Source organism: Podarcis melisellensis (genome assembly GCF_964234715.1).
Source record: "Podarcis melisellensis genome assembly, chromosome: 15".
Taxonomy (NCBI): Eukaryota; Metazoa; Chordata; class Lepidosauria; order Squamata; family Lacertidae; genus Podarcis; species Podarcis melisellensis.
In genome coordinates this window covers 22,808,113-22,830,572 of record NC_138532.1, presented here as the reverse complement: position 1 = coordinate 22,830,572, position 22,460 = coordinate 22,808,113, and the positions used below count along the sequence as shown (strand labels likewise).

Here is a 22,460-nt window from a genome sequence, read left to right as displayed (position 1 = left end):
TTCTCATCCTGAAGCAAAGTTCTTAACCCAAGGTACTATTTCTGTTTAAGCGGAGTCTGTAACCTGAAGCGTCTGTAACCTGAAGCGTTTGTAACCCGAGGTAGCACTGTACACTGATATATCCAAGATGACCTCTCACCTCCAGGCCCAGAGAAAGTGTGTGAGGAAGAGCAAAAAGTTGTAAGCAGGATGCAACCTAAGACTTATCAGTCTAAACATCAAAGAGATAGGGAGAAGTCAGCATAGAGGAAAAAGGTACAGGGACAGTCTGGAAAGCTGGAGATGCCTTTATCTGTCTCAGCCCATAGAAACCTCTCTCAGCAAGCTGAGCTGCTCCCAAACTTCCAAAAGCAACTTACCCGGCTTTCGCTAAAATGACTTTCTTTTAAGGCTAAACTCTTCCAAAACAACAAGATGTGGTCGTTTTCTGCTATAATCTTTAAGGCATCTGGTGCAGCCAGGGAAACTGCAAAGGAAGAAGGTAAACATTTAGGTAGGTAAGTAGCAATCTGTCCACCAGTCTCGCTCAGTTCTTTGAAATGCCTATAGATAGAGAATGCAATATGCACTGGATTCCAAAGCGTATCTACACAAGAGCCAAGCCCTATTGAGTTCAATGGGGCTTAAACACCCAGGTTTTGCTTTGCCTTCTTCTTTATTGAAAGATAAAAAGTACACAATTGCAAGTGCACAGGAGTAAGACACACCCAGATTTGTGACAACAGGAATGCAGGCTTTGGCTGGGGAGGGAAACAAGGAAGTACAAACTCAGCACGGTCCTCTTATTCCACTACTTTTTCTCAGACATTCCTTACCTGTGTTAAGTTTCAAACTGGCCTCTTTGCTCATGTTTCCCAGCTGGACGATGATATGGTACTTGCCACCAGGTTCCAGCTTCTTGATGGTATACTCCACGGTGCTGTTGCGAGTTTTCACCTTGTAGATCCGGTCTGTTTTCTTTATTAAATCTTTCACTGCTACAGCATACAACTGAAGGGAGCAGAATGGTGAGTTGCTCCTTCTCCCACAACACCCCACTACTCCCTTTTAAGTGCCTGAAATGCTAAAGGCCAGCTGAAGCATCAAGAGGATTTGGCCTTTGCTTAAGGAGAGCTGCATAACTACCGCAGATTCAGGCATATAAGATGACTTTTTAACCCCGGGAAATCTTCTAAAAAGTCGGGGGCCGTCTTAAACGCCAGGTATGGGTTCGCTGGGCAGCAGCAATGGGCAGCGGGCTCCGCTCCACGCCGGGAGGAAACCGCCCAGCGAAGCTGGCTTAGCATCGCTGGGCAGCTTTGCCAGGCAGCTTCCTCCCGGCGCGGAGCCCGCTACCCACTGCCGCTACTGCTTATAACACTGGGTGTACAAGTCAACCCCCCGAATTGGCAGCTGCCAATTTGGGAGGGTCGTCTTATATGCCCAGTTGCCTAATACGCCGGAATCTACAGTAGCCTAGAAAGCCATCTCCCCACCCAGCACTCTCCAAAGCCCATCTCTTAGAAAAAGTTTGGTGGAACCGGGTGGCATTTATTTAGCTTGTGTTCGATTTCTATCCTTTCCCAATATAATAATAATAATAAAACAACAACAGCAGCAACAATCTCACCATATCTTGGTCAGGAGAATCGTAAGGAGACTCCCACTTGATAACCGCAAAGGTTTTTGCCAGGTGCACAGAGTGAAGGTGCCGAGGGGGGAGGCGACTGTCAGGAATCATCTTCACAACGATGTAATCGGAAGGCGGCCCTTGGTATGGGGATATCACACGTACCTTAAGGAGGTCAGCAGTTGTTAGTCGGTTATACAGCTTTCTAGCATGTCCCCCGCCTCCTTTTATAACCCACAACTCAACAGAGTAACCGCAGCCGCTTGATTCAAGAAAGGTTACTTCAAATCAGTGCTTCCCAAAACTTGGGTCTCCAGCTATTTTTGGACCACGACTCCCATCATCTCTAGCTAGCCAGACCAGTGGCCACAGATTATGGGAACTGCTTTAAATGCACGCCTCTGTATTTTACTACAAAGCCATTTTAGCAAAATGGTTATGTTGAGCATGGAACTAGCACACAACGCAGCAGTCCAGCTGCTCACAGAGCTTCCCATCCGCAGCATGTAACTCCTGCACTTAAGGATCTTGCATTGGCTGCCTGTCTGAACCAAATTCGAGGTCTTTCTGTTAAGATACATTCACAGGGAATGTGTCAGAAATGAACATATCTCTGGAAACAAGATTGAAACAGAATCTGAATGGCTTTATGGCAAGGGCAGCCAACCTGGTACCCTCCTGGTGTTGCTGGGCTACACCTCACATCATCCCTGGCCATCAGCCATGCTGCTGGCACTGATATGAGTTAGAAGTTCAGCAGCTGGAGGGCACCAAGCTGGATAATGCCTCTATACAATGGCAGCACTGAGGAGGGAGAACAAACATCTTTTAGACCATAGAGGGCACCGAAGCCAATCGAGTCTGCATGCAGAGGTGAAACAGCAACCCCCCCCCCCACACACACACAAAAGCAAAACGTTTGCCGGAAAAAAATCAGTTCAGCTTTAAAATCCAGCTGCTTGAAAAGCATTCTCACATAGGAAGGTTTTTATCTGACACTGAAAAAGTGATGACAATGGGCAGGAAATCCCACAACATGGGTGTTGGTGTCCCAACAGAGAAGACCCTGCTGTTCTCGTTTAGGGACTTTTATCTCATAAAGAGAAGGAACCTATTCAGAAGAGCCTCTTCCCAAGATACCAAAGGAATGTGTGTGCATGCAGTGTACGTGGCACATGTTAGAGTTGCCCAAGCCAAAATTTACAGGTGATCTGCCCTTATGAGCTTACACTAGAACACCTTAAATGGGTATAAGGGTGCTAGCCCTTAACAGAATAAGCCGCAACCCTGAGAATATTGTATTGTTCTTTGTGACATTTATACAGCCTTGTGGTTCAGGCAGCTTCCTCAAAGTAGTAGAATAGGAGCACAGGAACTTGACCCTATATGGAGTCTTGCTCAGTGTTGTCCACACTGCCTGGCAAAACAGCATGCCTGGATTTCAGGCAGGGGATCTTCCTATCTGGAGATGTCAGGGATCAGAGTGGGAACCTTCTGCGTGCCAAGCAGAAGCTCTGCCCCAATCTATGGCCCTTCCCTAATCAGTTGCCCTCTTTTGATATTGAATTTATAAACAAAAGCCCAAGTTGCATCGGTTGGCAGGAGCAGGGAGGGGGAGAAGATGAACGATGCACTCCTTACCAGAAATAAGTACTGCTCATCTCTGTTGACAATGACTGTAATGTTGTGCAGTGTGGTGGTGGCATTGGTAGGATTCCTGTAGAGCTCCAGGAAAGATGTAGCATAAAATATGCCATATACCTGTCAAGGGGGACGGGGGAAGATGCAAGCAAGAAAAGCATGTTGAAACTCTTTCCCCACCCTAAAATCTTGCAAACAAATCCAATGAATTTTCCAACCCATTAAAAAATAAATAAATGTAGCCACCCACAGTTGCAGTGGTCTTCGTGGCAAACTGAACTGATTCCTGAAGTTTAAAAAGAAATGAATTACAGTCATACCTTGGTTCTCAAATTTAATCTGTTCTGGGAGTCCATTCAACTCCCCAAACAGTTCAAAAACCAAGGCACGGCTTCCAATTAAATTTCTTTTTTATACTGCGTTTTAAATTTTGTGCTTTGTACGCATTCATAATTGTTACTTGCTTTGATACATTTTTTAAAAAAATAATCAACAAACAAATGGCCTACCACACCAGCTTTGGATGGGATATACACCCTGAAAATAGGAAAACAATAAGCTTGCCCCTTTTTGATGAAAAACCATTGTCTTTAACAGCTGGGCTATGTGGCATCCTGAACACAGGATTCTGCTAACTGGGACCAACTGCAAAAATTACACGTGAATGGCAGGCAGACATTTAGAAAGAGGACAGGCTCTTCTGCTCTGTCTGGGGGCTCTTTCCACAAGAAGAAAAAGAAAGGAACCCTTACCACATTCTTGGGGCCAGTCCAGTTGCACTCCACCGCTGTCTGGTTCACAGCTTTAGCTTTCAGACTGGGAGGGGGCGGTCTTGTGCCGCTGGTCACCACGTGGGCAAAAGACAGAGGGCTGTCCCCCAGCTCCGTCTTGGCCCATGCAGAAATCTCGTACTGTGTCTGAGCAGTCAAGTTACTCACTGTGGAGGGTGGGGAAAACAATTGGGCTAAGCAGGGATGTGGAGCACCCTCCCAAATAAGGCTTGTCTAGGACCGAGCCAAAGCAATCTCCCACTTTGGCAGCCCATTTCCAGGTTGCAAAGGGTTTTGCTTGCTTGCTTGCTTGTTTTTAAAAAAGGGAAGCATTCTGAAGATTTTGCATCTGGCCCTGTGAAATTCACCTGATTTAGTGGTCATGTGGGCCCAGTAGCGGTAGGTTCAGGTAGGGTGGTGTTGCTCACCAGCTTTCTGAACACTTAGCACTTTTGCTGTTCCCAGGTGAGTCGCCTGGGGAGAATCCAGAGGGCCAGCCCAAAATACTGTGTTGCCTAGCGATGCCTAGGCAGTGCCTCCACCTCCCGTGTACATTCCCTGTACAAGACATTCACTAGACTAGTAACTTAATCTTTTCTCTCCGTTCATCCAATGAACCTGGGGTCATCAGCAAGCTTAGGTAGTGGGCAGCAAGCCATGTGACACACAGAGCAAGCATTGTTCTCCAACACCTTCCTGCCTGCAAGCACCACCCACTGCCTCAGGCTGACGCCTCACCCCTGTCCAATGATAGGACCGGCCCTGCTGATCAGTGGCAATCCTCCATTAGATGCTGCCAGATGAAATGAACATTCCGGTGAGGCTTACCAGTTTGTGCCGACTTTCCCCCATCAATGAGCAAGGATATTTTTTCTTGTCTGTGGGTGTCGAAAGTCCAGAAGATTTTCACAACGTAACCGTTCACCTGTCAGGCGGCAGCAGAGAATGCATAGGACAAACAAGTAAGCAAGTGCATGTGTTTAAATGGTGAGTTTGAAGCACCAAAAGCTCCTTGTAACTGACTGATCACTCCTATATATGTCAACTTGGCCAGTCGTTCAGGAACGAGAATAATTATGCTATAATCTGCTCTGATTCTCCTCCCAATCTTTGGTTTTGAAAGGCAGCTCTCTAAGGAACTTGGTGCAACAGAAACATAATGGATCATTGTTAACTAAATTAAGAGTGATTAAGTGCAAGGCAGAAATGTACTCTATTATCTTTGCACCTCCCAAAAAAGGCTCTGTCAGACAAAATGGATACCAATACCAGGAATTTTATTATGTTTAAGATTCAGACTTAGCGTAATTAAAACTTCTGTTTGCCTAGGAATTGCAAACCCCTAATGGTATCACGATTATGGTTTATTTGCCTCCCTCCCAACACCTGCTCCCAATCCATCACTGCACCATCTTAGAGAACCTTTCCAAAGCACAGCATTTATATGTCAGTTCACAAAATGTTCTTTTTTGAGCTGGGCTTTTCAGCCACAAATTTTTATTACCTGAATGTTTGCTTCCATTTTGAGGGTGAAGCTTATGGAGTTTTCAGTGTAGCTATCAATATGGATCGTAGGTGGTGGAATAACTAAGGCAGAGAGGAAACAGAGAAAACTGGAATCAGCCACTAAACTGAAATTTGCAAAATTCCACTGGAAAATTCTCTTTTTGTGTTTTCAGCTTACTCTGCCAATCCATCACAGTGAATGTATCTGGACACTAGTAATGAACTGGTAGATTGTGAGCCACAAGTAGGTCTCAACAGCCTTTAATAAACAACAACAACAACCTATTCCTTTTTAAATAATAGGGGCTGATGTATACGTTATAGTCCCCAAAACATGGACTGTAAAGTCTCACATTCCCACTCCCTCTTACATGCAAAGTCAGTGCCAACCATGATTAGGTGTATGATTTGACTGTGCTAAATTAATTACAGTCAATCCTCTTAAACTAACAGTTGAAACCAAGTACCTGCACCCCTGATGCTATGGGGACTCCCACTCCCATCAGTCCCAGGCAGAATGGCCAACAATCAGAGACTATGGATGTTGCAGTCCAGCAACAAGTTCCCCATCCCTGCTCTAGGGTTAGGATGGATGTTGCTACAGGCATCCCAAGCATGCTTGTGTGTGTTTGTGTGTGTGTGTGTGTGTGTGTGTGCGCGTGCGTGTAGAGGGGCATAATTATATTGTCGCTGGACTACAATATCCATCATCCTGATCATTTACCATGGTGGCTGGGGATGATGGGATTGTAGTCCGTTAACAGCTGGAGGGTTTTAAAAAAGTGTTGTTAGTAGGGAATGGTTAAGTTTGGGAAAAAGCATAGCTGTTTAATGTAGCAAGTGATTAATATTTACAATATGTGCAAGTCGTTAGCTACTATAGATGGATTTGTAATTGGCACACTGAACAGCCTAGAGAAGAGAGCGAGAGGAACATAATGAACGTCCCAAGGCTGCCAGTGAATATATTAATATTAAAATAACAAAATGTGAGACGGTTCAGACTCATTTATAGATTTAGGTTTTGGGTTTTTTGCTCTCTCTGGTCTGCTTCCTGGTGCAACAAAACAAAACAAGAGGTAAAAGAAATTAATTAGTTAATAGTTTACCTTTGCCTTTTACGGTTCGTATGGATTTGGAATCACTCCAGTTTCCCACTCCGCGGCTAGTTACCGCAGCAACCTTTTCAAATGAGAAGGCTAGTTAATATGCAAGAAGCCATGCTGTTTGACTTTTTAATGAAAACAAAGCAGGTTTACAGGCGACAGCTGATGGGGAAATGGTGTGTAAGTGCCTTGCTTCTGTTCCTCTGCAGACTTGGGAGCCTGAAAATGAGGTTCTGGGAAGCAAGAAGCCTCCAGGTGCCAGTAGTAGCCAGGGGTCCTGACGGCTGCTACAGCAAGGCCACTTCTCTAACCCTCACTCAGCATCATCACCTCCTCCCACCTGCTCTCCATCCCTCTGGCAATGCCTGGTTTCACACAGGACTCAGAGGAGCAAAAAGGAACAGAGAAGCTTCTGCTGCTGCCAGCACAGACTGTCTCTGATGTTCAGGAGAGTTTCAAATGCAATTTGCTGAGTTGCATTGGGGGCTGCTTTTCAAAGAGTGGGGCACGCAGATCTTTGTTATGCAGCTGTGAGGCACTCAAGACATATTTTGGGCAGGCTGGTGGTGAAAAGGGAGACCATGATGCCCACCTACCTCCTTCAGCAACATGTTGACCAAGTTGAAGGAAGGAAGCAGGTATAAGGAGGGGCTATAGCTCACCACTAGAGCACCCACTTTACATGCAGAACATCCCATTGTTTAAACTCTGTTCTCCCAAGACAGGGCTGGGAAATACCGTATTTTTCGCTCTATAAGAGGCACCCGACCATAAGACACACCTAGTTTTAGAGGAGGAGAACAAGAAAAAAAATGTTCTCTCCCTCTCTGCTCAGCGCCTCTCCAGCAAAGTGGGAGGAGAAACAGAAGGGGCTCCATTTCTCCTACCACTTTGCTGAAGGGGCGCTGCGCAGAGAGGGAAAGCTGTGCAGCGCCTCTCCAGCGAAGCGAAGCCAGGAGAGCAAGAGGGATCGATCCCTCTTGCTCTCCTGGCTTCAGCAAAAGCAATGCGAAGCCTCCTGAGCGCAGTGGGAGCGCTCCCGCTGCGCTCAGCAGGCTTCAGGCAGCTATCCCCGAAGCCAGAAGAGCAAGAGGGATTGATGCCTCTTGCTCTCCTGGCTTCAGCGAAAGCTGCACAGCCAGCATTCGCTCCATTTCACTCCATAAGACGCACACACATTTCCCCTTAATTTTTAGAAGGGGAAAAGTGTGTCTTATAGAGAGAAAAATACAGTACCTGTCTGAGTCCCACTGCTAGCCATGGATCTAGACCAAGGGTTACTGGGTACCTGTGACCCTCCAGATGTTGCTGGATGAAATGCGTGCTCCAACACCATCTGGAGGGTTGCAAGTTCTGCACACCAGAACTAGACATGCCAATGGTCAGAACAGTGCAGCGCCAACACAGAATTACGCCCCACCCACCAGCTGATGCCAGCTGCCCAATGAAATGACACCAGCTGATTGACAGGTGGACATTGTTTTAAAAATATAAGCCCCATAGGCCAAGCCTGGCCTGTGAGCTGAGTTTCCCTCCTACACACACACACACACAGCTGCACCAGATCAGAGCTACTCCTGAGCTCTGGGGCAACAACAAACAGGCCGCTGCCCTCTTCTGGACAGCAGACCAGAAGCAGCCAGCCTTTTGCAAACCAGAGAAACTATTATCGGCAACACACACATATCCCAGAATAGAAGACCTATTTCAAGTCTCATTTGAACAGGGATACTGGGTGGCGCTGTGGTCTACACCACTGAGCCTCTTGGGCTTGCCAATCAGAAGGTCAGCAGTTTGAATCCCCGCGACGGGGTGAGCTCCCGTTGCTCTTCCCTGCTCCTGCCAACCTAACAGTTCGAAAGCACGTCACAGTGCAAGTAGATAAATAGGTACCGCTCCGGCAGGGAAGGTAAACAGCATTTCCATGTGCTGCTCTGGTTTCACTAGACGCGGCTTCGTCATGCTGGTCACATGACCCAGAAAAACTGTCTGCAGACAAATGCGGGCTCCCTCGGCCAGTAAAGCGAGATGAGCGCCGCAACCCCAAAGTCATCTGCAACTGGACTTAACTGTCAGGGGTCCTTTACCTTTACTTTTTACAGATGGCGGAAGGAGGAGGGACCCTACCAGCACCAGCAAAAGCCTGTTGTTGCCTGTGCACCTGTGACTTTCACTGCTGACCTAGTGTGGAGAATACTGAGCTGAAAAGCCCAACAGCCTGACTGGGTATAAAGGCCACTTCCCACCTGCCTATGCAAGGGGCAAATCACTTTCAAGATATATACTCACTCTGACTGTATATAACATGTTGACCTGCAGGCTCTCTATCTCCGAGTAGTTGCTGGCGGCTCTCACAGACGACCATTCCTTGGAACCAGCTCTGCTGTATTCCACCTGATATGGCAGAAAAGAGGGAGGAGGAGTCCTGGTTTGCAGCTATAGCAAAGCATCAGCAGACCCACTTCTTCAAGACTGGGTGCAAGCAAAACTTCCAGTCTGAGCTGCCTGGGCTGTTCTCCCCAACTCCCCACTGGCCAGTTCAGCCAGATCCAAAGAGGGCCAAATTACCTGATTATCATTTTCCTACATGTATTGTTTTTAATTATGCTTTTATGTCTCAGTGCTGCTGCACACTGCCCAGGTATTTTATGATATAGAAAGTACAGAAATACTTTTGTGAGCACACACATTTCTCCAAGGCTCCCCCTCAGTACGGCATCAGTCCAGTTAATACTTACAACATATTCTCTGATCAGGCCGTGGGCATTCGCTGGTGGTGCCCACTGGCAAACCACAACACCTTCAGCTTCTCTCTTCAGCAACAACTGAAGATGTCGGGGAGGGTCTGGCACTGGGGGGTGGAGGGAAAGGCAGGTGGGCATGATTAGTGACAAGGACAGAGCCGGCCTAAGACATTTTGCTGATTGCACAAGATTTCATTCCATGAATTCCCCTTCCATTCCATGAATATCCCATTGCACAGAAAGGATTTGCCATATACAGAATCTGGCCTATAAATGTTAACTAAGTAATACGTTCTACTGAAAGATAGTTTATTTTATGATGAATTTCCAAGGTTACAATATCTCGACTCCACTCTTGGCAGCCTATTAATGCCAGTTTCTGGGAATCGAAAGTGGGGAAAGACGGTGCTGCGCTCAGGTCCCACTTGCAGGCTTCCTAGAGGCACTTGCTTACTCAGTTAGCCTGGCCTCCTCCAGCATCACTCTTCTTATGCTCTTATGAGTCTCCTTGGGCACATTTATGTGGAAAAGCAGCCCACAAATTGATATAATAAACAAAAAATGCTATCTATAGACGCTGACCAGACTGGCAACCAAATCTTACTTTTTTTTAAAAAAAAAATATTAATCCTTTATTATATTTATTCACATAATATACATTATTTACAATAAACAACTCCAAAATAAAGACAACTCCAAAATAAAATCATATGTAACAAAACCATACGTCTCATGCTTTCATTTACAACGATCTCCTCTCCGATACCTTTACTTGATATTTCTTTCTGCTTTCTTTATAAATATTTAAATCGCTTAAATCCTATACCAATCATTAACAATTTCAATTGATCCCTTCACCTCCCTCCCCCATAGCCCAGTACTTCCGTCTACTCATGTGCGACCTTCTTTACCTACTATTATTTTTGTTACTGTTGTGTTATTCATTTATTTGTTCTTTCATCCTTAGTACCTTATTATCCTATCTCCTTGCACCTTTTAAACTTTTGCATATTAATTTTTAAGCTCCAGCACCGACTTTTTTCATGTGTTCCTTACTTTAATAGTCATGTGGGGGGACAGCCTCCCCCAGTACACTTGAGGGCTACCTTAGGGGGCACGAGACAGGCCTCAGGACACACACAGCTCTTGTCTGTGCCCTGCCCCTCAACACTTGTTGCCTGAAGCAGCTAATTCACTCTGCCTCCCTCTGCATGAGGGGAAAGCATCTTTCTCATCAAGTTTTGTACACTGGAATTATGTATGAAATAGCAACGCCACCCTGAGTCACCACACAAAATTTCAAGCCTAATTTCAGCGGGAAGAGGGACAGGAGTCAGCACCCTGTGAGCAACAGGGTATTCCCATTAGCAGGTGTGCACCGCGCTGGCAAACTGAATGAGCCCATCTCACCCAATGCAGAAAACTGCAAAATAATGCAAGGGCGACGGATCGTGCAGAAACACTGCAAGCCACATCCTCTGTAAATTGGTGCTTTGGGCTTAACAAAGGCATCTTTCATTCTGTAATTAATTCCACGTGTGCCACAAACGAGCGAGCTGACTTACGTCCTTCCGGGGTACGCAAGGTGATGAAGTCGTTGGTGTTGTACGCTTTGCTCAGGCACTGAACCTGAACTTTGACCTGGTACGTGCTGTCTGGCTTCAGGACTTTCAAGACGCTGTTGGTTTTGTTGCTGTGGGTTTCTAAGGATTTCCAGACGCTCTCACCAACCATCCTAGATTTGGGAGTTTCAAAGAAGCATCAGCAACACTGCTTCAAAATGTAAATCAGGCAGGAGCCATTTCGGCAGCTGGAGATCATGGAATTGGCTCACACAAACATAATCCATTATCTAATTCTACTGTGGGGGCATGATCATTTTGGTACTCTTACAATGTCAGCAAGGCATGGTCTAAAACAGCAATGGGGAGTCTGTGACTCTCCAGTCGGTGTTGAACAACAACTCCCATCATTCCTGACCAGGCTGGCTGGGACTGAGGGGAGCTGAAGCCCAACAACATCTGGAGGGCGAAAGATTTCCCATCCCTGGTCTACCTAAAAGGAGCACCTACATCAGGCACAACCAAAGGATCTCCAATGCCGTTTACTAGAACCCTGAGACCCACCAACCAAAGCCATGGCTGGGGGCAGCTATATGCAAGATACTCAGGCAGCAAAACCTAAAATGGGACACAAGTTGCTGTTTTCTAATGTATTTTAAGTTTGAACAGAGAGGAGGCAGTACATCTTGCCAAGAGCATCATTTGGGCAAGCCCTGAATAGTGATCCATTCCTTAACATCGTTCCACAGCCAAAATCAATTCTTTTTTACAACTCCTTTGGGCTACATTCAACTCTTATAATCATCTGTATCCCTCTTCTCCTTCTGTTGCTTTTTTCTCTGTTTACATTGTAGCCTCCTAGGGGGCAGTGCCCTTGATTCTGCTTGCTGCAAATGGACCTCTGTAATTTGTTCGTGGTATAGTAACAACTGCACGAATAAGCTCGGATTCAATTAGGTGTTTGCACACAAAGCCTGATTTTAGTCATGACTGTTATGCTAAAGCTGCCCAGCGAGGCTACCTGTAATGGATATTGTAGACGCAGGATGCAAGGGGCATCTTCTTAGGGCGGGTCCAGGTTAAAGTGATGTTGCCGGAGAAATCGGCTGTCCATTGGAGGTTCTGCACTTTATAGACAAGAGTGTCATCTAGGGAAACAGAATGTAAAAATCCCAAGTTTGGAAGAGGCTAGGGAATGAGTTTACACAACGCCTATCACAACCCACAGTGACCAAGTGACAGGTCAGCTTTCACACCAGGCTTCCTCAACCTTGGCCCTCCAGATGTTTTGAGACTACAATTCCCACCATCCCTGGCCACTGGTCCTGCTAGCTAGGGATCATGGAAGTTGTAGGCCAAAAACATCTGGAGGGCCGAGGCTGAGGAAGCCTGTTTTACACCAGCCACCTTGGGTGCATCTTTGCAGGTGGGGAGTGTAAGAATTCTCAATCTCTCTTGAGTATTTCAAGTAGCTTTTGCATTCATCTGCATCCCTTCTGAATTCATCCCTCAAGTTCTGCATGGGGGGGGGGGGCTTTTAAATTTGCAAACCTGACACTCTCCAGATGTTTTGTACCACAACACCTATCTGTCCCAGCCAGCGCCATTGGGAACAGCGCTGGTTGCCACACTTCAAAAGTGATATGGTAGAGCTGAAGACCCTTCATAAAAGGGCAACCAAGCTGATTTCCCAATCCGCTACGAGGAACTGCTACGTCGTTCGGAGCTTTTCAGGTTCGAAAAGATGTGAGGAAGGGGATGTGACAGAGGTGTATATAGAGTTATACCTGATCTGAAGAAAATAAAAAGAGGCAAGTTTTTCTCCCTCTCTTGTCATTCCAGATGCCGGGGTCATCCTGGAAGAGTCAGGACAGGCAAAAGGAAATTCTTCTTCACACAGAACATAGTTATATGGAATTCACTTCTGCAAAAGCTACTGGCGATGGCCACTAATTTGGATGGCTTTAAAAGGGGGAGTTGGACAAATTCCTGGAGGATAGGGCTGTCAACAGCTGCTAGCCCCGATGGCTATATTTTACTTCCACTATCAGAGGCAGTAATGCCTCTGAGTACTTTATGCTGGGAATCACAAGCAGGGAGAGTGCTGCCGCACTCTCAGGTCCTGGTTTGGGGTTTCCCAAACGAGGCATCTGGTTGGCCACTGTGAGAACGATGTTGGATTAGATGAGCCTTTCGGCCTGATACAGCAGGTCCGTACATATGTCCTCATGTTCACAGGTCAGCTCAAAGTCTCTCCAAGCATCAACGGGAGGTTGCAAAGCCTCTCAAAGGCAGTTTGCACTCATGAGGATAACGCAAAACTGCTATGTGTGTGTGTCTCTTTAGAATTCCGGCCAGCCTGCCGATCTCGTGTCCTGGTGGGTGAGCCAAGTTTGGGCAGCCTCTCCAAATCAATATTTAATTAAAGAACTAAAAACTGATTGATGCTCAGCGCCCCCTGTGCTTTAGGAGGAAATTGGTTGAATCCCAAGGTGGAGAGGTGTAGTGGGGGCAGAGAGAGAAAGAGAGAAAGTGATCGATAACTATTAGTGTGACTATTATCTAAGCCATAATGAATTGAGGGTCAGGGATTGTGCTGACAGAACAGTGTTCTGCCAGCAAAGCTGATGCATAGGAGAAGGAGGAGAGGAAGAAGAAGGGGGGGATCTGTCAAGACAGCATCTAGCACACAAGGACTTTGCCAGGCTTGGGGAGCCTCTGGTCCATGGTCCACCTAAGGCCCAGGAGGGGTCCGAAACTGACCCCATCGTTCTGCCCGGACGCTGAGGTCCACCACCGAGGGCCTTCTAGCGGTTCCCTCGTTGCGAGAAGCAAAGCTACAGGGAACCAGACATAGGGCCTTCTTGGTCATGGTGCCCGCCCTGTGGAACGCCCTCCCATCTGATGTCAAAGCGATAAACAACTACCTGACATTCAGAAAACATCTGAAGGCAGCCCTGTTCAGGGAAGTTTTTAATGTGTGACATTTTAGTGTATTTTTGGTCTCTGTGGAAGCCGCCCAGAGTGGCTGGGGAAACCCAGCCAGATGGGCGGGGTACAAATAAATTATTATTATTATTATTATTATTATTATTATTATTATTATTATTCATAAGAACACAAGCAAAGCCTGATGGATAAGGCCAATGGCCCATCTAGTCTAGAATCCTGTTCTCACAGTGGCCACCCTGTGGGAAATCTTAAAGCAGGACCCCAGCACATGAGTGCTCCCTGCTCCTGTCGTCCCCAGTAATGGAAATTCAGAAGCATTGCTGCCTCCGATTTTGGAGGCACAGCACAACCATCATCCATTAAGTCATACCCTCCATGGATTCATCTAATGCCATTTTAAAGCTATCTAGGTTTGTGGCCATCATTGCCTTCTGTGGGAGTCCCACAGTTTAACTATGTGCCGCATGAAAAAGTGCTTTCCTTTTTATCCATCCTGAATGTTCCGACGTTCAGCTTCGCTGGAGATTGCAACGCTATGAGAGAGGGATAAAAACTTTCTTCCATCCACTCATAATGAGGCCCTCATAATTGCATAAATTTCTATTGTGTTGCCTCTTACTCTCCTTTTCTCTAAACAGTCCCAATTGCTTTATCCAAGCCATGCCTGTCTGCCCTTCACCCAACGTCATCTAAAGATAACAGGTGAAGATTTTGCAATCAAGAGCCTTCGGGCACACACCCAAATTGCTCCTTGTCCCAACCAGACTTGCATTTGATGACTTGCCTTTGGCGCCAGATGCAAACCGTGCTGGAACTGCTTGCACCCGGGAACACCCAAGCACAACTAGTCCCTGCCAAAAGTGAGGTTTGCAGCTGTGGTTGGCTGTACCTGGGAGTTCCCAGTTCCCAGGGGGCGGTTACTGTCAGCACCACCACCAATTCCACTGGGATGAGCGGCAGTTGGGAGAGTTCCCTGAGCGCTGCAAGGTCTGCAGTCAGCACCAATCGGCTGACCCTCTACTCCACTGAAACACAGAAGATGTTGCAGAGGGTCTTATGGTCCCAGCAGGGCAGCATGACTTACCAGTACAGTTTCCTTCGTCGCTGCTGTCCGAGCAATCCAGGAACCCGTCACATCTCTCCGTCATTGTGATGCAAGCCTCTCCATCTTCACACTTGAACCCATTAGGGCATGACAAGGTGCTGTGAGTAGCTGGAAGACAGAAAGAATAAGGCCGTGCACACATTACCATTTACTCTGCCTGCAATGCGTTCCCACCTCCAGTGTTTGAAGCCGAGTATGCATGACATTAACCACAATCCACAAATATCCCATAGTTCCTTGAGAAATACTTCTGTTTGGTTTATAGGTAAAGGTAGAAGTGTTTGGATTTGATATCCCGCTTTTTCACTACCCAAAGGAGTCTCAAAGCAGCTAACATTCTCCTTGCCCTTCCTCCCCCACAACAAACATTCTGTGAGGTGAGTGCGGCTGAGAGACTTCAAGAAGTGTGACTAGCCCAAGGTCAACCATCAGCTGCATGTGAAGGAGCGGAGGAGCGAACCCGGTTCCCCAGATTACGAGTCTACCGCTCGTAACCACTACACCACACTGGCTCACACTGGGTAAAGGGACCCCTGACCGTTAGGTCCAGTTGCAGACGACTCAGGGGTTGCAGTGCTCATCTTGCTTTACTGGCCAAGGGAGCTGGCGTACAGCTTCCGGGTCATGTGGCCAGCATGACTAAGCCGCTTCTGGCGAACCAGAGCAGCGCACGGAAATGCTGTTTACCTTCCCGCCGGAGTGGTACCTATTTATCTACTTGCACTTTGACATGCTTTCGAACTGCTAGGTTGGCAGGAGCACGGACTGAGCAACGGGAGCTCACCCCGTCGCAGGGATTCAAACCGCCGACCTTCTGATCGGCAAGCCCTAGGCTCCGTGGTTTAAACCACAGTGCCACCCGCAACCCTCAAAACAAGATGTGTACAGTTGAAACAGTCATTGCATATGCGCAAATGACAGCACAGGTCAGATGGAGGCATCAATAAATTGAGGTTTGGGGACGGGGGGATTGCAGGCACAGGGAGACAAGTCGGGTAAATGTTCCCTTCCCTATCAACAGCAAGCAAGAGGACTTCATTTGCAGATTCAAACCTCTCCCTAGGAGTGAGCCATTGCTTGGATATCCACAGGTACCTGTGGCCCTTGTGCCTTGTGCATAAACAGCCAGAGAAATAAAGAGGCCCGTTTTGCACAATCTGAACCAGAGTTTGAGGAGGGGTGAGGACAAGCAGGTAGGGGTGCTCTGCTCAACACAATCTCGATAAGCACTTACGGCAGTTCAGCTCATCAGTGCCATCCTGACAGTCTCTCAAGCCGTCGCAGCGCTTCCAATTTGGGACACATTTCTTCATCTGCTGGCACTCAAACTCAAATCGACTGCAGCGTCCGGGGACACTGGGCGACGTTGAAGTTGCACCGATTGCTGGGCAGGCGGGGCAGAGAGAGAAGCATATTTTTAAAAAACCCACATTAGAAGCAAAACTAGATTGTGCATCTTTTATGTGCATTTCACTTTTATGACTTTCACTGGTCCAAAAAAAGAAAAAGTTGATTCGCTTTCCTTACCACCAGATGGCAGCCTCTGCCTGCGGTGAGGGATGTGGACAACCTACAGCAGCCTCAAAAAAAGCTGAGCCAAGACTTCGTCCACCCTGCTAATGGGCTTCAGAAGGCTGGAGTGCTACTCCAGAGGAACCTCTGTCTCTGTTGCCACCTGCTGATCCCCTAAGTCAGGTTTCCAAACTTACTTCCTTCTGCTCCAGAACCCTAGGACACTTTTCGGAATCGTTCTAAAGAGCTTGCTCAATCCATACGGGATGCTGAACAGACCCATGTCAACAAAGAGCAAATCTCAGGACACACCCAGGCAACAGAGTGGTTCAACAACCAGTCCCTCTTCCCAGCAAACTCTTGAGAATTGTAGCTCTAGGAGGTGGGAAGCTCCTAACAATTCTCAGCATCCTTAGCAAACTAGAGCTCTCAGAATTACTGGGTGGAAAGCTATGACTGTGGCGCCATAGCACTTTAAATGTATGGTGTGGACGTGGTCCCAGACAGACTTTTAGGGTTGCATACTGCAAGCAGATGTTAATGGTGGAGCCAGCCTGCCATTCCCGATCAGCTCAGGGAATCCCTGGACAAGCTTCTGAGCATGCCAGCCCCTGCCTTCAGTGTTCCATATTGTGGGATGTAACAGCACAAAAGCAGTCAAATACAACATTTTCTGTTTGCCCAAAGTGGCAGGGGAATATAATAATAATAATAATAATAATAATAATAATAATAATAATAATAATAATAATAATAATAATAATTTATTTATACGCTGCCCATTCGGCTGAGTTTCCCCAGCCAATCTGGGCGGCTCCCAATCAAGTGTTAAAAACAATACAGCATTAAATATTAAAAACTTCCCTAAACAGGGCTGCCTTCAGATGTCTTTTAAAAATAAGATAGCTAATTATTTCCTTCACATCTGATGGGAGGGCATTCCACAGGGTGGGCGCCACTACCGAGAAGGCCCTCTGTCTGGTTCCCTGTAAACTCACTTCTCGCAATGAGGGAACCGCCAGAAGGCCCTCGGTGCTGGATCTCAGTGTCCAGCCAGGAGGACTTCCTGTCACACCTGGTCTGGAGCCTCCTCCCCCTGCGTTTGACCAGGTAGATGGGCGTGACCCTAGCAGACCCTACAAAAGGGCTGGTCATGCAGCCATCTTTCTTTTTCCTTTTTCGCCTTATTCCATCTTGCCTTTCGCTGTGTGCTGGCTCTCAGCCAGCAGCACATGGGCTCACCCCTCACAGAGGATGAACCCACGCTTTTCTCTGTAACTACAAGCTAAAGCCTGCCTTCAGGAGCATACTGTGAACTAAATGTAAGTAAACCTTATCATTACTTTTAAAAGAAGACTGTTGTGTCAGTATTGTTTTCAAGAGGGAACTATCCAATCTGGACAAGCCGGACTGGATCGCTAAACTCAAATGGTTCTCACGAATCCATCAACTAGCTTCCAGCAATGTACAAGGGAATGTGCTCTGCTACTAGCTCACTAGCATGAGTGAGGAAGGATAATATTTAATCAATATATCCTCTCCTACTATCCTCAATATTCCCACACATATGACCCCTTAGCTTTCTCCTCAGCCCCTTTTCAATACAATGTAGACCACAAGCCCAGGGTGGAGCAGGGGGAAGGCAGTTGAAGAAGCTGTATAAAAATTAAAGCCCTTAGCGAGGGAGCCTTACGTGTCGTGGGGCAAGCATCCTCGTCAGAGCCGTCTGCGCAGTCCCGGTATCCGTCACAAACCCAGCTGTTCATTATGCAAGCACCCCCATTGCACCGGAAGTGGTTAGGCGAACACGTGGCAGGTGCCACGGTGGTGACAGGGATGATGGCTGAACCTAAAATTAAATCAGTAAGACAGGATATCATCAAGAACAGCCTAGCGCAACCCGACTGTGGGTCTAGCAACTCCTCCAACAAACTCCTTCCTTTTGCTCGCTTTCTTACCTCCGCAGGCCTTCTCATCGGACCAGTCGCCACAGTCGTTCTCTTTGTCACATTTCCACCTATTAGGGATGCAGTGCCCATTGTCACACTGGAACTGATAGTACCGAGAGCAGTTTGGGGCTTCGGTTGGGTTTTCTGAGGAGGACAAAGAGTTCTCATCATCTCCAGCCTGCTAAGTGCAATTGATTAAGCACAGAATAAAAGAAACAAAGCTGAAACTGAGGCCTCATCAGCATTAAACGTTTAAAGCAGTTATCACACCACTTTAAACAGGCATGAATGAATCACGGGAGCTGTAGTTTGTTAAGGCTGTTGGCAGTTGCTAGGAGGCCCCTATTCCCCTCACAGAACTACAATTCCCAGAGTGCTTTAACAGTCAAGCTCTCTTCACAGGGAACTCTGGAATTGTAGCTCTGTAGGGAATTGCAGGATTTCATTGAAACAATCAATGCAGATCTCCAAGTGTCCCTTCCAGCTAGATCTGCAATTTTCTGTGCAAGTACACGGGCAAGGGATCTGGCGTGCTTCTTCTTTTAGATTGTGTTTACCTTGAAGCTCCATGGTAGGGTAACAGAACTTCCATGCTATTCTCTTGAAATGGAAGAATCTTGAGTTTTTAGTGTTCCCTAAATGCTTAGCACCTTCCTAGGTGCTCTGCCCAAACACCTTCTCCAGAGTGACCCCAGGAGCCAATCCTCAGCAGCTGGCTGACTTCCTGTCACTCTGATTGGCACCAATCAGCACAAAGGGTGAGAATAATTCATCTTAAGTGGTTTAAAACACTCCCCTTTCATGCTGATTGGGCGACTCTTGGATGCTGGAGACAGAAACCAGGCTACAGAAATATTAACGAATCTTCAGCCTCCTGCAGCCATGGGCCATTACAGCACTGATGAGGAGACTCTGCCCCAAACAGGCCCAACCCTTGGGTTCTAGCTCCAGAGGGGGCTGCTCCTCATCCATTTCCATTATCAGAGGAGAGAGAGAGAGAGAGAGAGAGAGAGAGAGAGAGAGAGAGAGAGAGAGAGAGAGAGAGAGGAGGAAGAGGAGGAGCAGAAGGATTCTTTTTTCTTTCCTTTTTCTACTCACCACAGTTCGCCTCATCGGAATAGTCCCCACAGTCATCCATGCCGTCACATTTCCACACCAAACTAATGCACACACCATTTTGACACCGGAAGCTAAACTGGTCACAAGTGTGGTGGAACTCAGGGTCTTGGGCTGCAAGTAAAAGAATTGATTTTGTTGTTTTAGAAAAAACCACAAATGGCATTATCCAAGTCTGTGCCTCGTTGGTGATTGCTGCCGCCTCCCCACCTAGCATATGTAAGAGCTGCAGTTATAAGGCCATGTTTTCATATTCCACCCCATCACTGCCTCTTCCATTTGGTATACATGTGGACAAGGCAGAGGAGAGCCTATACCATGGGTAGGCAAACTAAGGCCCGGGGGTCGGATTCGGTCCAATCGCCTTCTCAATCCGGCCCGCGGACGGTTCCAGAATCAGCGTGTTTTTACATGAGTAGAATGTGCCCTTTTATTTAAAATGCATCTCTGGGTTATTTTGGGTTCGTTCATTTTGCTCCCCCCCAAAAATATAGTCCAGCCCCCCACAAGGTCTGAGGGACAGTGGACCGGGCCCAGCTGAAAAAGTTTGCTGACCCCTGCCCTATACAGTTCTTGCTGAGGCTGTGTTGGGTCCTCCCCTTTCAGCCTGAACATTTGTACTATGCTAAAATACAGAGTGGCCCAACCCACCCTGTAACCCTCGCCAACGTCCAAGAAAAAAACATATTAAAGCCGTAAAAAAAATATTTTTTGTGTCATGAGTTGTTAACGAAAGCACATGCATCCACTAGTGTACTGATTTTGTTTAATATTAAACAAATCGAATCTACCAATTGGGTATTTTATTATATATGCTTAATTAAATATATTAATTGTCTATATTGTATATATTAATTGTGCACAATGTGTTCACTGTATATCAATTGCATCGATTGTGTGTATATTAATTACATGCATTGTGTATATTAAATCATATGTGAACACTTTTGGTTTATGATGTGGAAATTTAATTCAGGGTGTGGCAAATGCGTTGTGTGTCGAAGTACTTTTGCAGCCCACTTGGTGTGAAAAGTTGGACACACACCCACCCCGCGATAACAGTTACTGTAGAGCTTCCAGCTCATGATGAAGACTCCTTTTTATTTCAACAGTTTTCTCCTTCTGATTTTATGGTTAATTTTAAATGATTTTTAGGTTGTATCCCTTTTGTACTCTGCTTAGAAACTGCCATACTAAGCAATACAGTGGTACCTCAGGTTACGTACGCTTCAGGTTATACTCCGCTAACCCAGAAATAGTGCTTCAGGTTAAGAACTTTGCTTCAGGATAAGAACAGAAATTGTGCTCCGGCAGCATGGCAGCAGCGGGAGGCCCCATTAGCTAAAGTGGTGCTTCAGGTTAAGAACAGTTTCAGGTTAAGAACAGACCTCCGGAACGAATTAAGTACTTAACCTGAGGTACCACTGTACATATAAATCATTAAAAAAAATAAAAATGCTATGTGATTCTGCAATCACACATTACAAACAATGGGGCTGAATACAGCAACTGGGTTGTCTAATGCCTAGTGTTTATATTGTTCAAAGGGTGCTTCGCATATATTATCTTCTTACCAGAACCTTGTAAGGCAATAGAGTAGTATAGAGCTGAGCATATAGTGTAAATGTAAAATTTGCACCTGTGGCTTAGCCCACTTTTGCCTTTGGCCCCACCCACACTGGCATGTGGCCCCCTGGGAAATGTGCCCCCTGGGAGGCAAAAGATTCCCTTCCTCTGCATTGCATTGGCTCAACAGCACAGAAACTGGAGATTCTGTAACGTCTCTACAATTGTTTAATGAGGAAGCCCTTGTGGCTCTTCATTTCCAAGACGGGAAGGTTATATGAGAAAAGGTGGACCAGCTGCTGTTACAGAGTGCTTAATTACCATGGTGCCCAAGCCTTGCCCTGCTTGGAAATAAATAAAAACAAGCAAAGCAAAACAATTTTAACAATGCTTACAACATCCGGCATAGGCAGAGTCTTCATCTGAGCCATCTCGACAGTGCACGGTGCCATCACACACCATGGAACGCAGCAAACACTGCTGCCGATTCTTACACACGAAATCCATGTAACGTGTACAGATGGGCTCTGCAGACAGTCAAGCAACCAGACAGAAAATAGAGTTTTAAAAGGTGAAGAGAACCAGGGTTGTGTTTTCCTCCCCCTCCCCAACATGTCCTTTAGAATGGACTCTCCTTTTGCTATTTTCTTTGGCTCATTGCTTGCTTGTTCTGTGAGTGGCCTGGTTGCATGTAACAGTAAACCGTGGTTTAATAAAACCGCAGTTAATTATTAGACCGCTGCTTCACATTATGCGTGAAGCCTGCCCAGGGTTTAAAGCGGTGGGACAATTTATCTCCTGACATTCCTGGATCATTTCAATTTTTAATTTGTATACCGTCTTTCTATCTTACAATACTCAAGGTGGTTTACAAGCTGAAGAAACAAAAAATGTATATCTTATAACAATCTAATGCAATACAACAATGTGATAATAAAACTTTAAAAGAGGAAACCTACATCAAAAAGATAACATTCAACAATCATTAGAATAGTATTAAATAATAATACCTTCCTCACACCACCAATACCCCCTTATCATCTCAGCGCACAACCCCACAGGCACACTCACCACAATGCTCTTCGTCAGACCCGTCAGAGCAGTCGCGGACCCCGTTGCAGCGCTTGCTGGAAGGGATGCAACCCCCGTTAGGGCACTGGAAACCGTTGCACTTCTTCTCTGCTCAGTTCAGTTCAATTGCAATAACAGAAGAAACACAGAAAATATTCAGTGACGAACAGCTTCCAGGGTGTGCCTCCATAGATCCAAAATGCTCCACCAAAATGGGGCCAGGTAGAGAATTATATGGCAGGCATGAACAT

At 46.4% G+C, this 22,460-nt stretch overlaps 1 protein-coding gene and 1 long non-coding RNA gene across 3 annotated transcripts in view; both read right to left on the bottom strand.

Moving 5' to 3' along the window:
• Positions 1–22,460, bottom strand: part of SORL1 (sortilin related receptor 1) — a 108,921-nt gene that overhangs the window by 11,196 nt on the left and 75,265 nt on the right. For both annotated transcript variants that reach the window (XM_081889721.1, XM_081889720.1), the window contains exons 27-45: positions 22,210–22,317; positions 21,534–21,665; positions 19,555–19,686; positions 18,466–18,600; positions 18,201–18,356; positions 16,230–16,379; positions 14,975–15,103; positions 11,960–12,086; positions 10,942–11,111; positions 9,371–9,483; positions 8,922–9,026; positions 6,636–6,708; positions 5,525–5,607; positions 4,849–4,945; positions 4,003–4,187; positions 3,251–3,370; positions 1,610–1,774; positions 816–990; positions 360–466 (exon numbers count right to left, since the gene is read on the bottom strand). In XM_081889721.1, coding sequence (XP_081745847.1) covers positions 360–466; positions 816–990; positions 1,610–1,774; positions 3,251–3,370; positions 4,003–4,187; positions 4,849–4,945; positions 5,525–5,607; positions 6,636–6,708; positions 8,922–9,026; positions 9,371–9,483; positions 10,942–11,111; positions 11,960–12,086; positions 14,975–15,103; positions 16,230–16,379; positions 18,201–18,356; positions 18,466–18,600; positions 19,555–19,686; positions 21,534–21,665; positions 22,210–22,317 — 2,462 coding nt within the window. The remainder of the gene's footprint in view (positions 1–359; positions 467–815; positions 991–1,609; positions 1,775–3,250; positions 3,371–4,002; positions 4,188–4,848; positions 4,946–5,524; positions 5,608–6,635; positions 6,709–8,921; positions 9,027–9,370; positions 9,484–10,941; positions 11,112–11,959; positions 12,087–14,974; positions 15,104–16,229; positions 16,380–18,200; positions 18,357–18,465; positions 18,601–19,554; positions 19,687–21,533; positions 21,666–22,209; positions 22,318–22,460) is intronic.
• On the bottom strand, positions 3,735–3,995 carry LOC309357749. Its single transcript, XR_014163226.1, has 2 exons — positions 3,871–3,995; positions 3,735–3,838 (listed from the first exon to the last, which is right to left on the bottom strand). It is a non-coding gene; the product is annotated as an uncharacterized lncRNA (long non-coding RNA).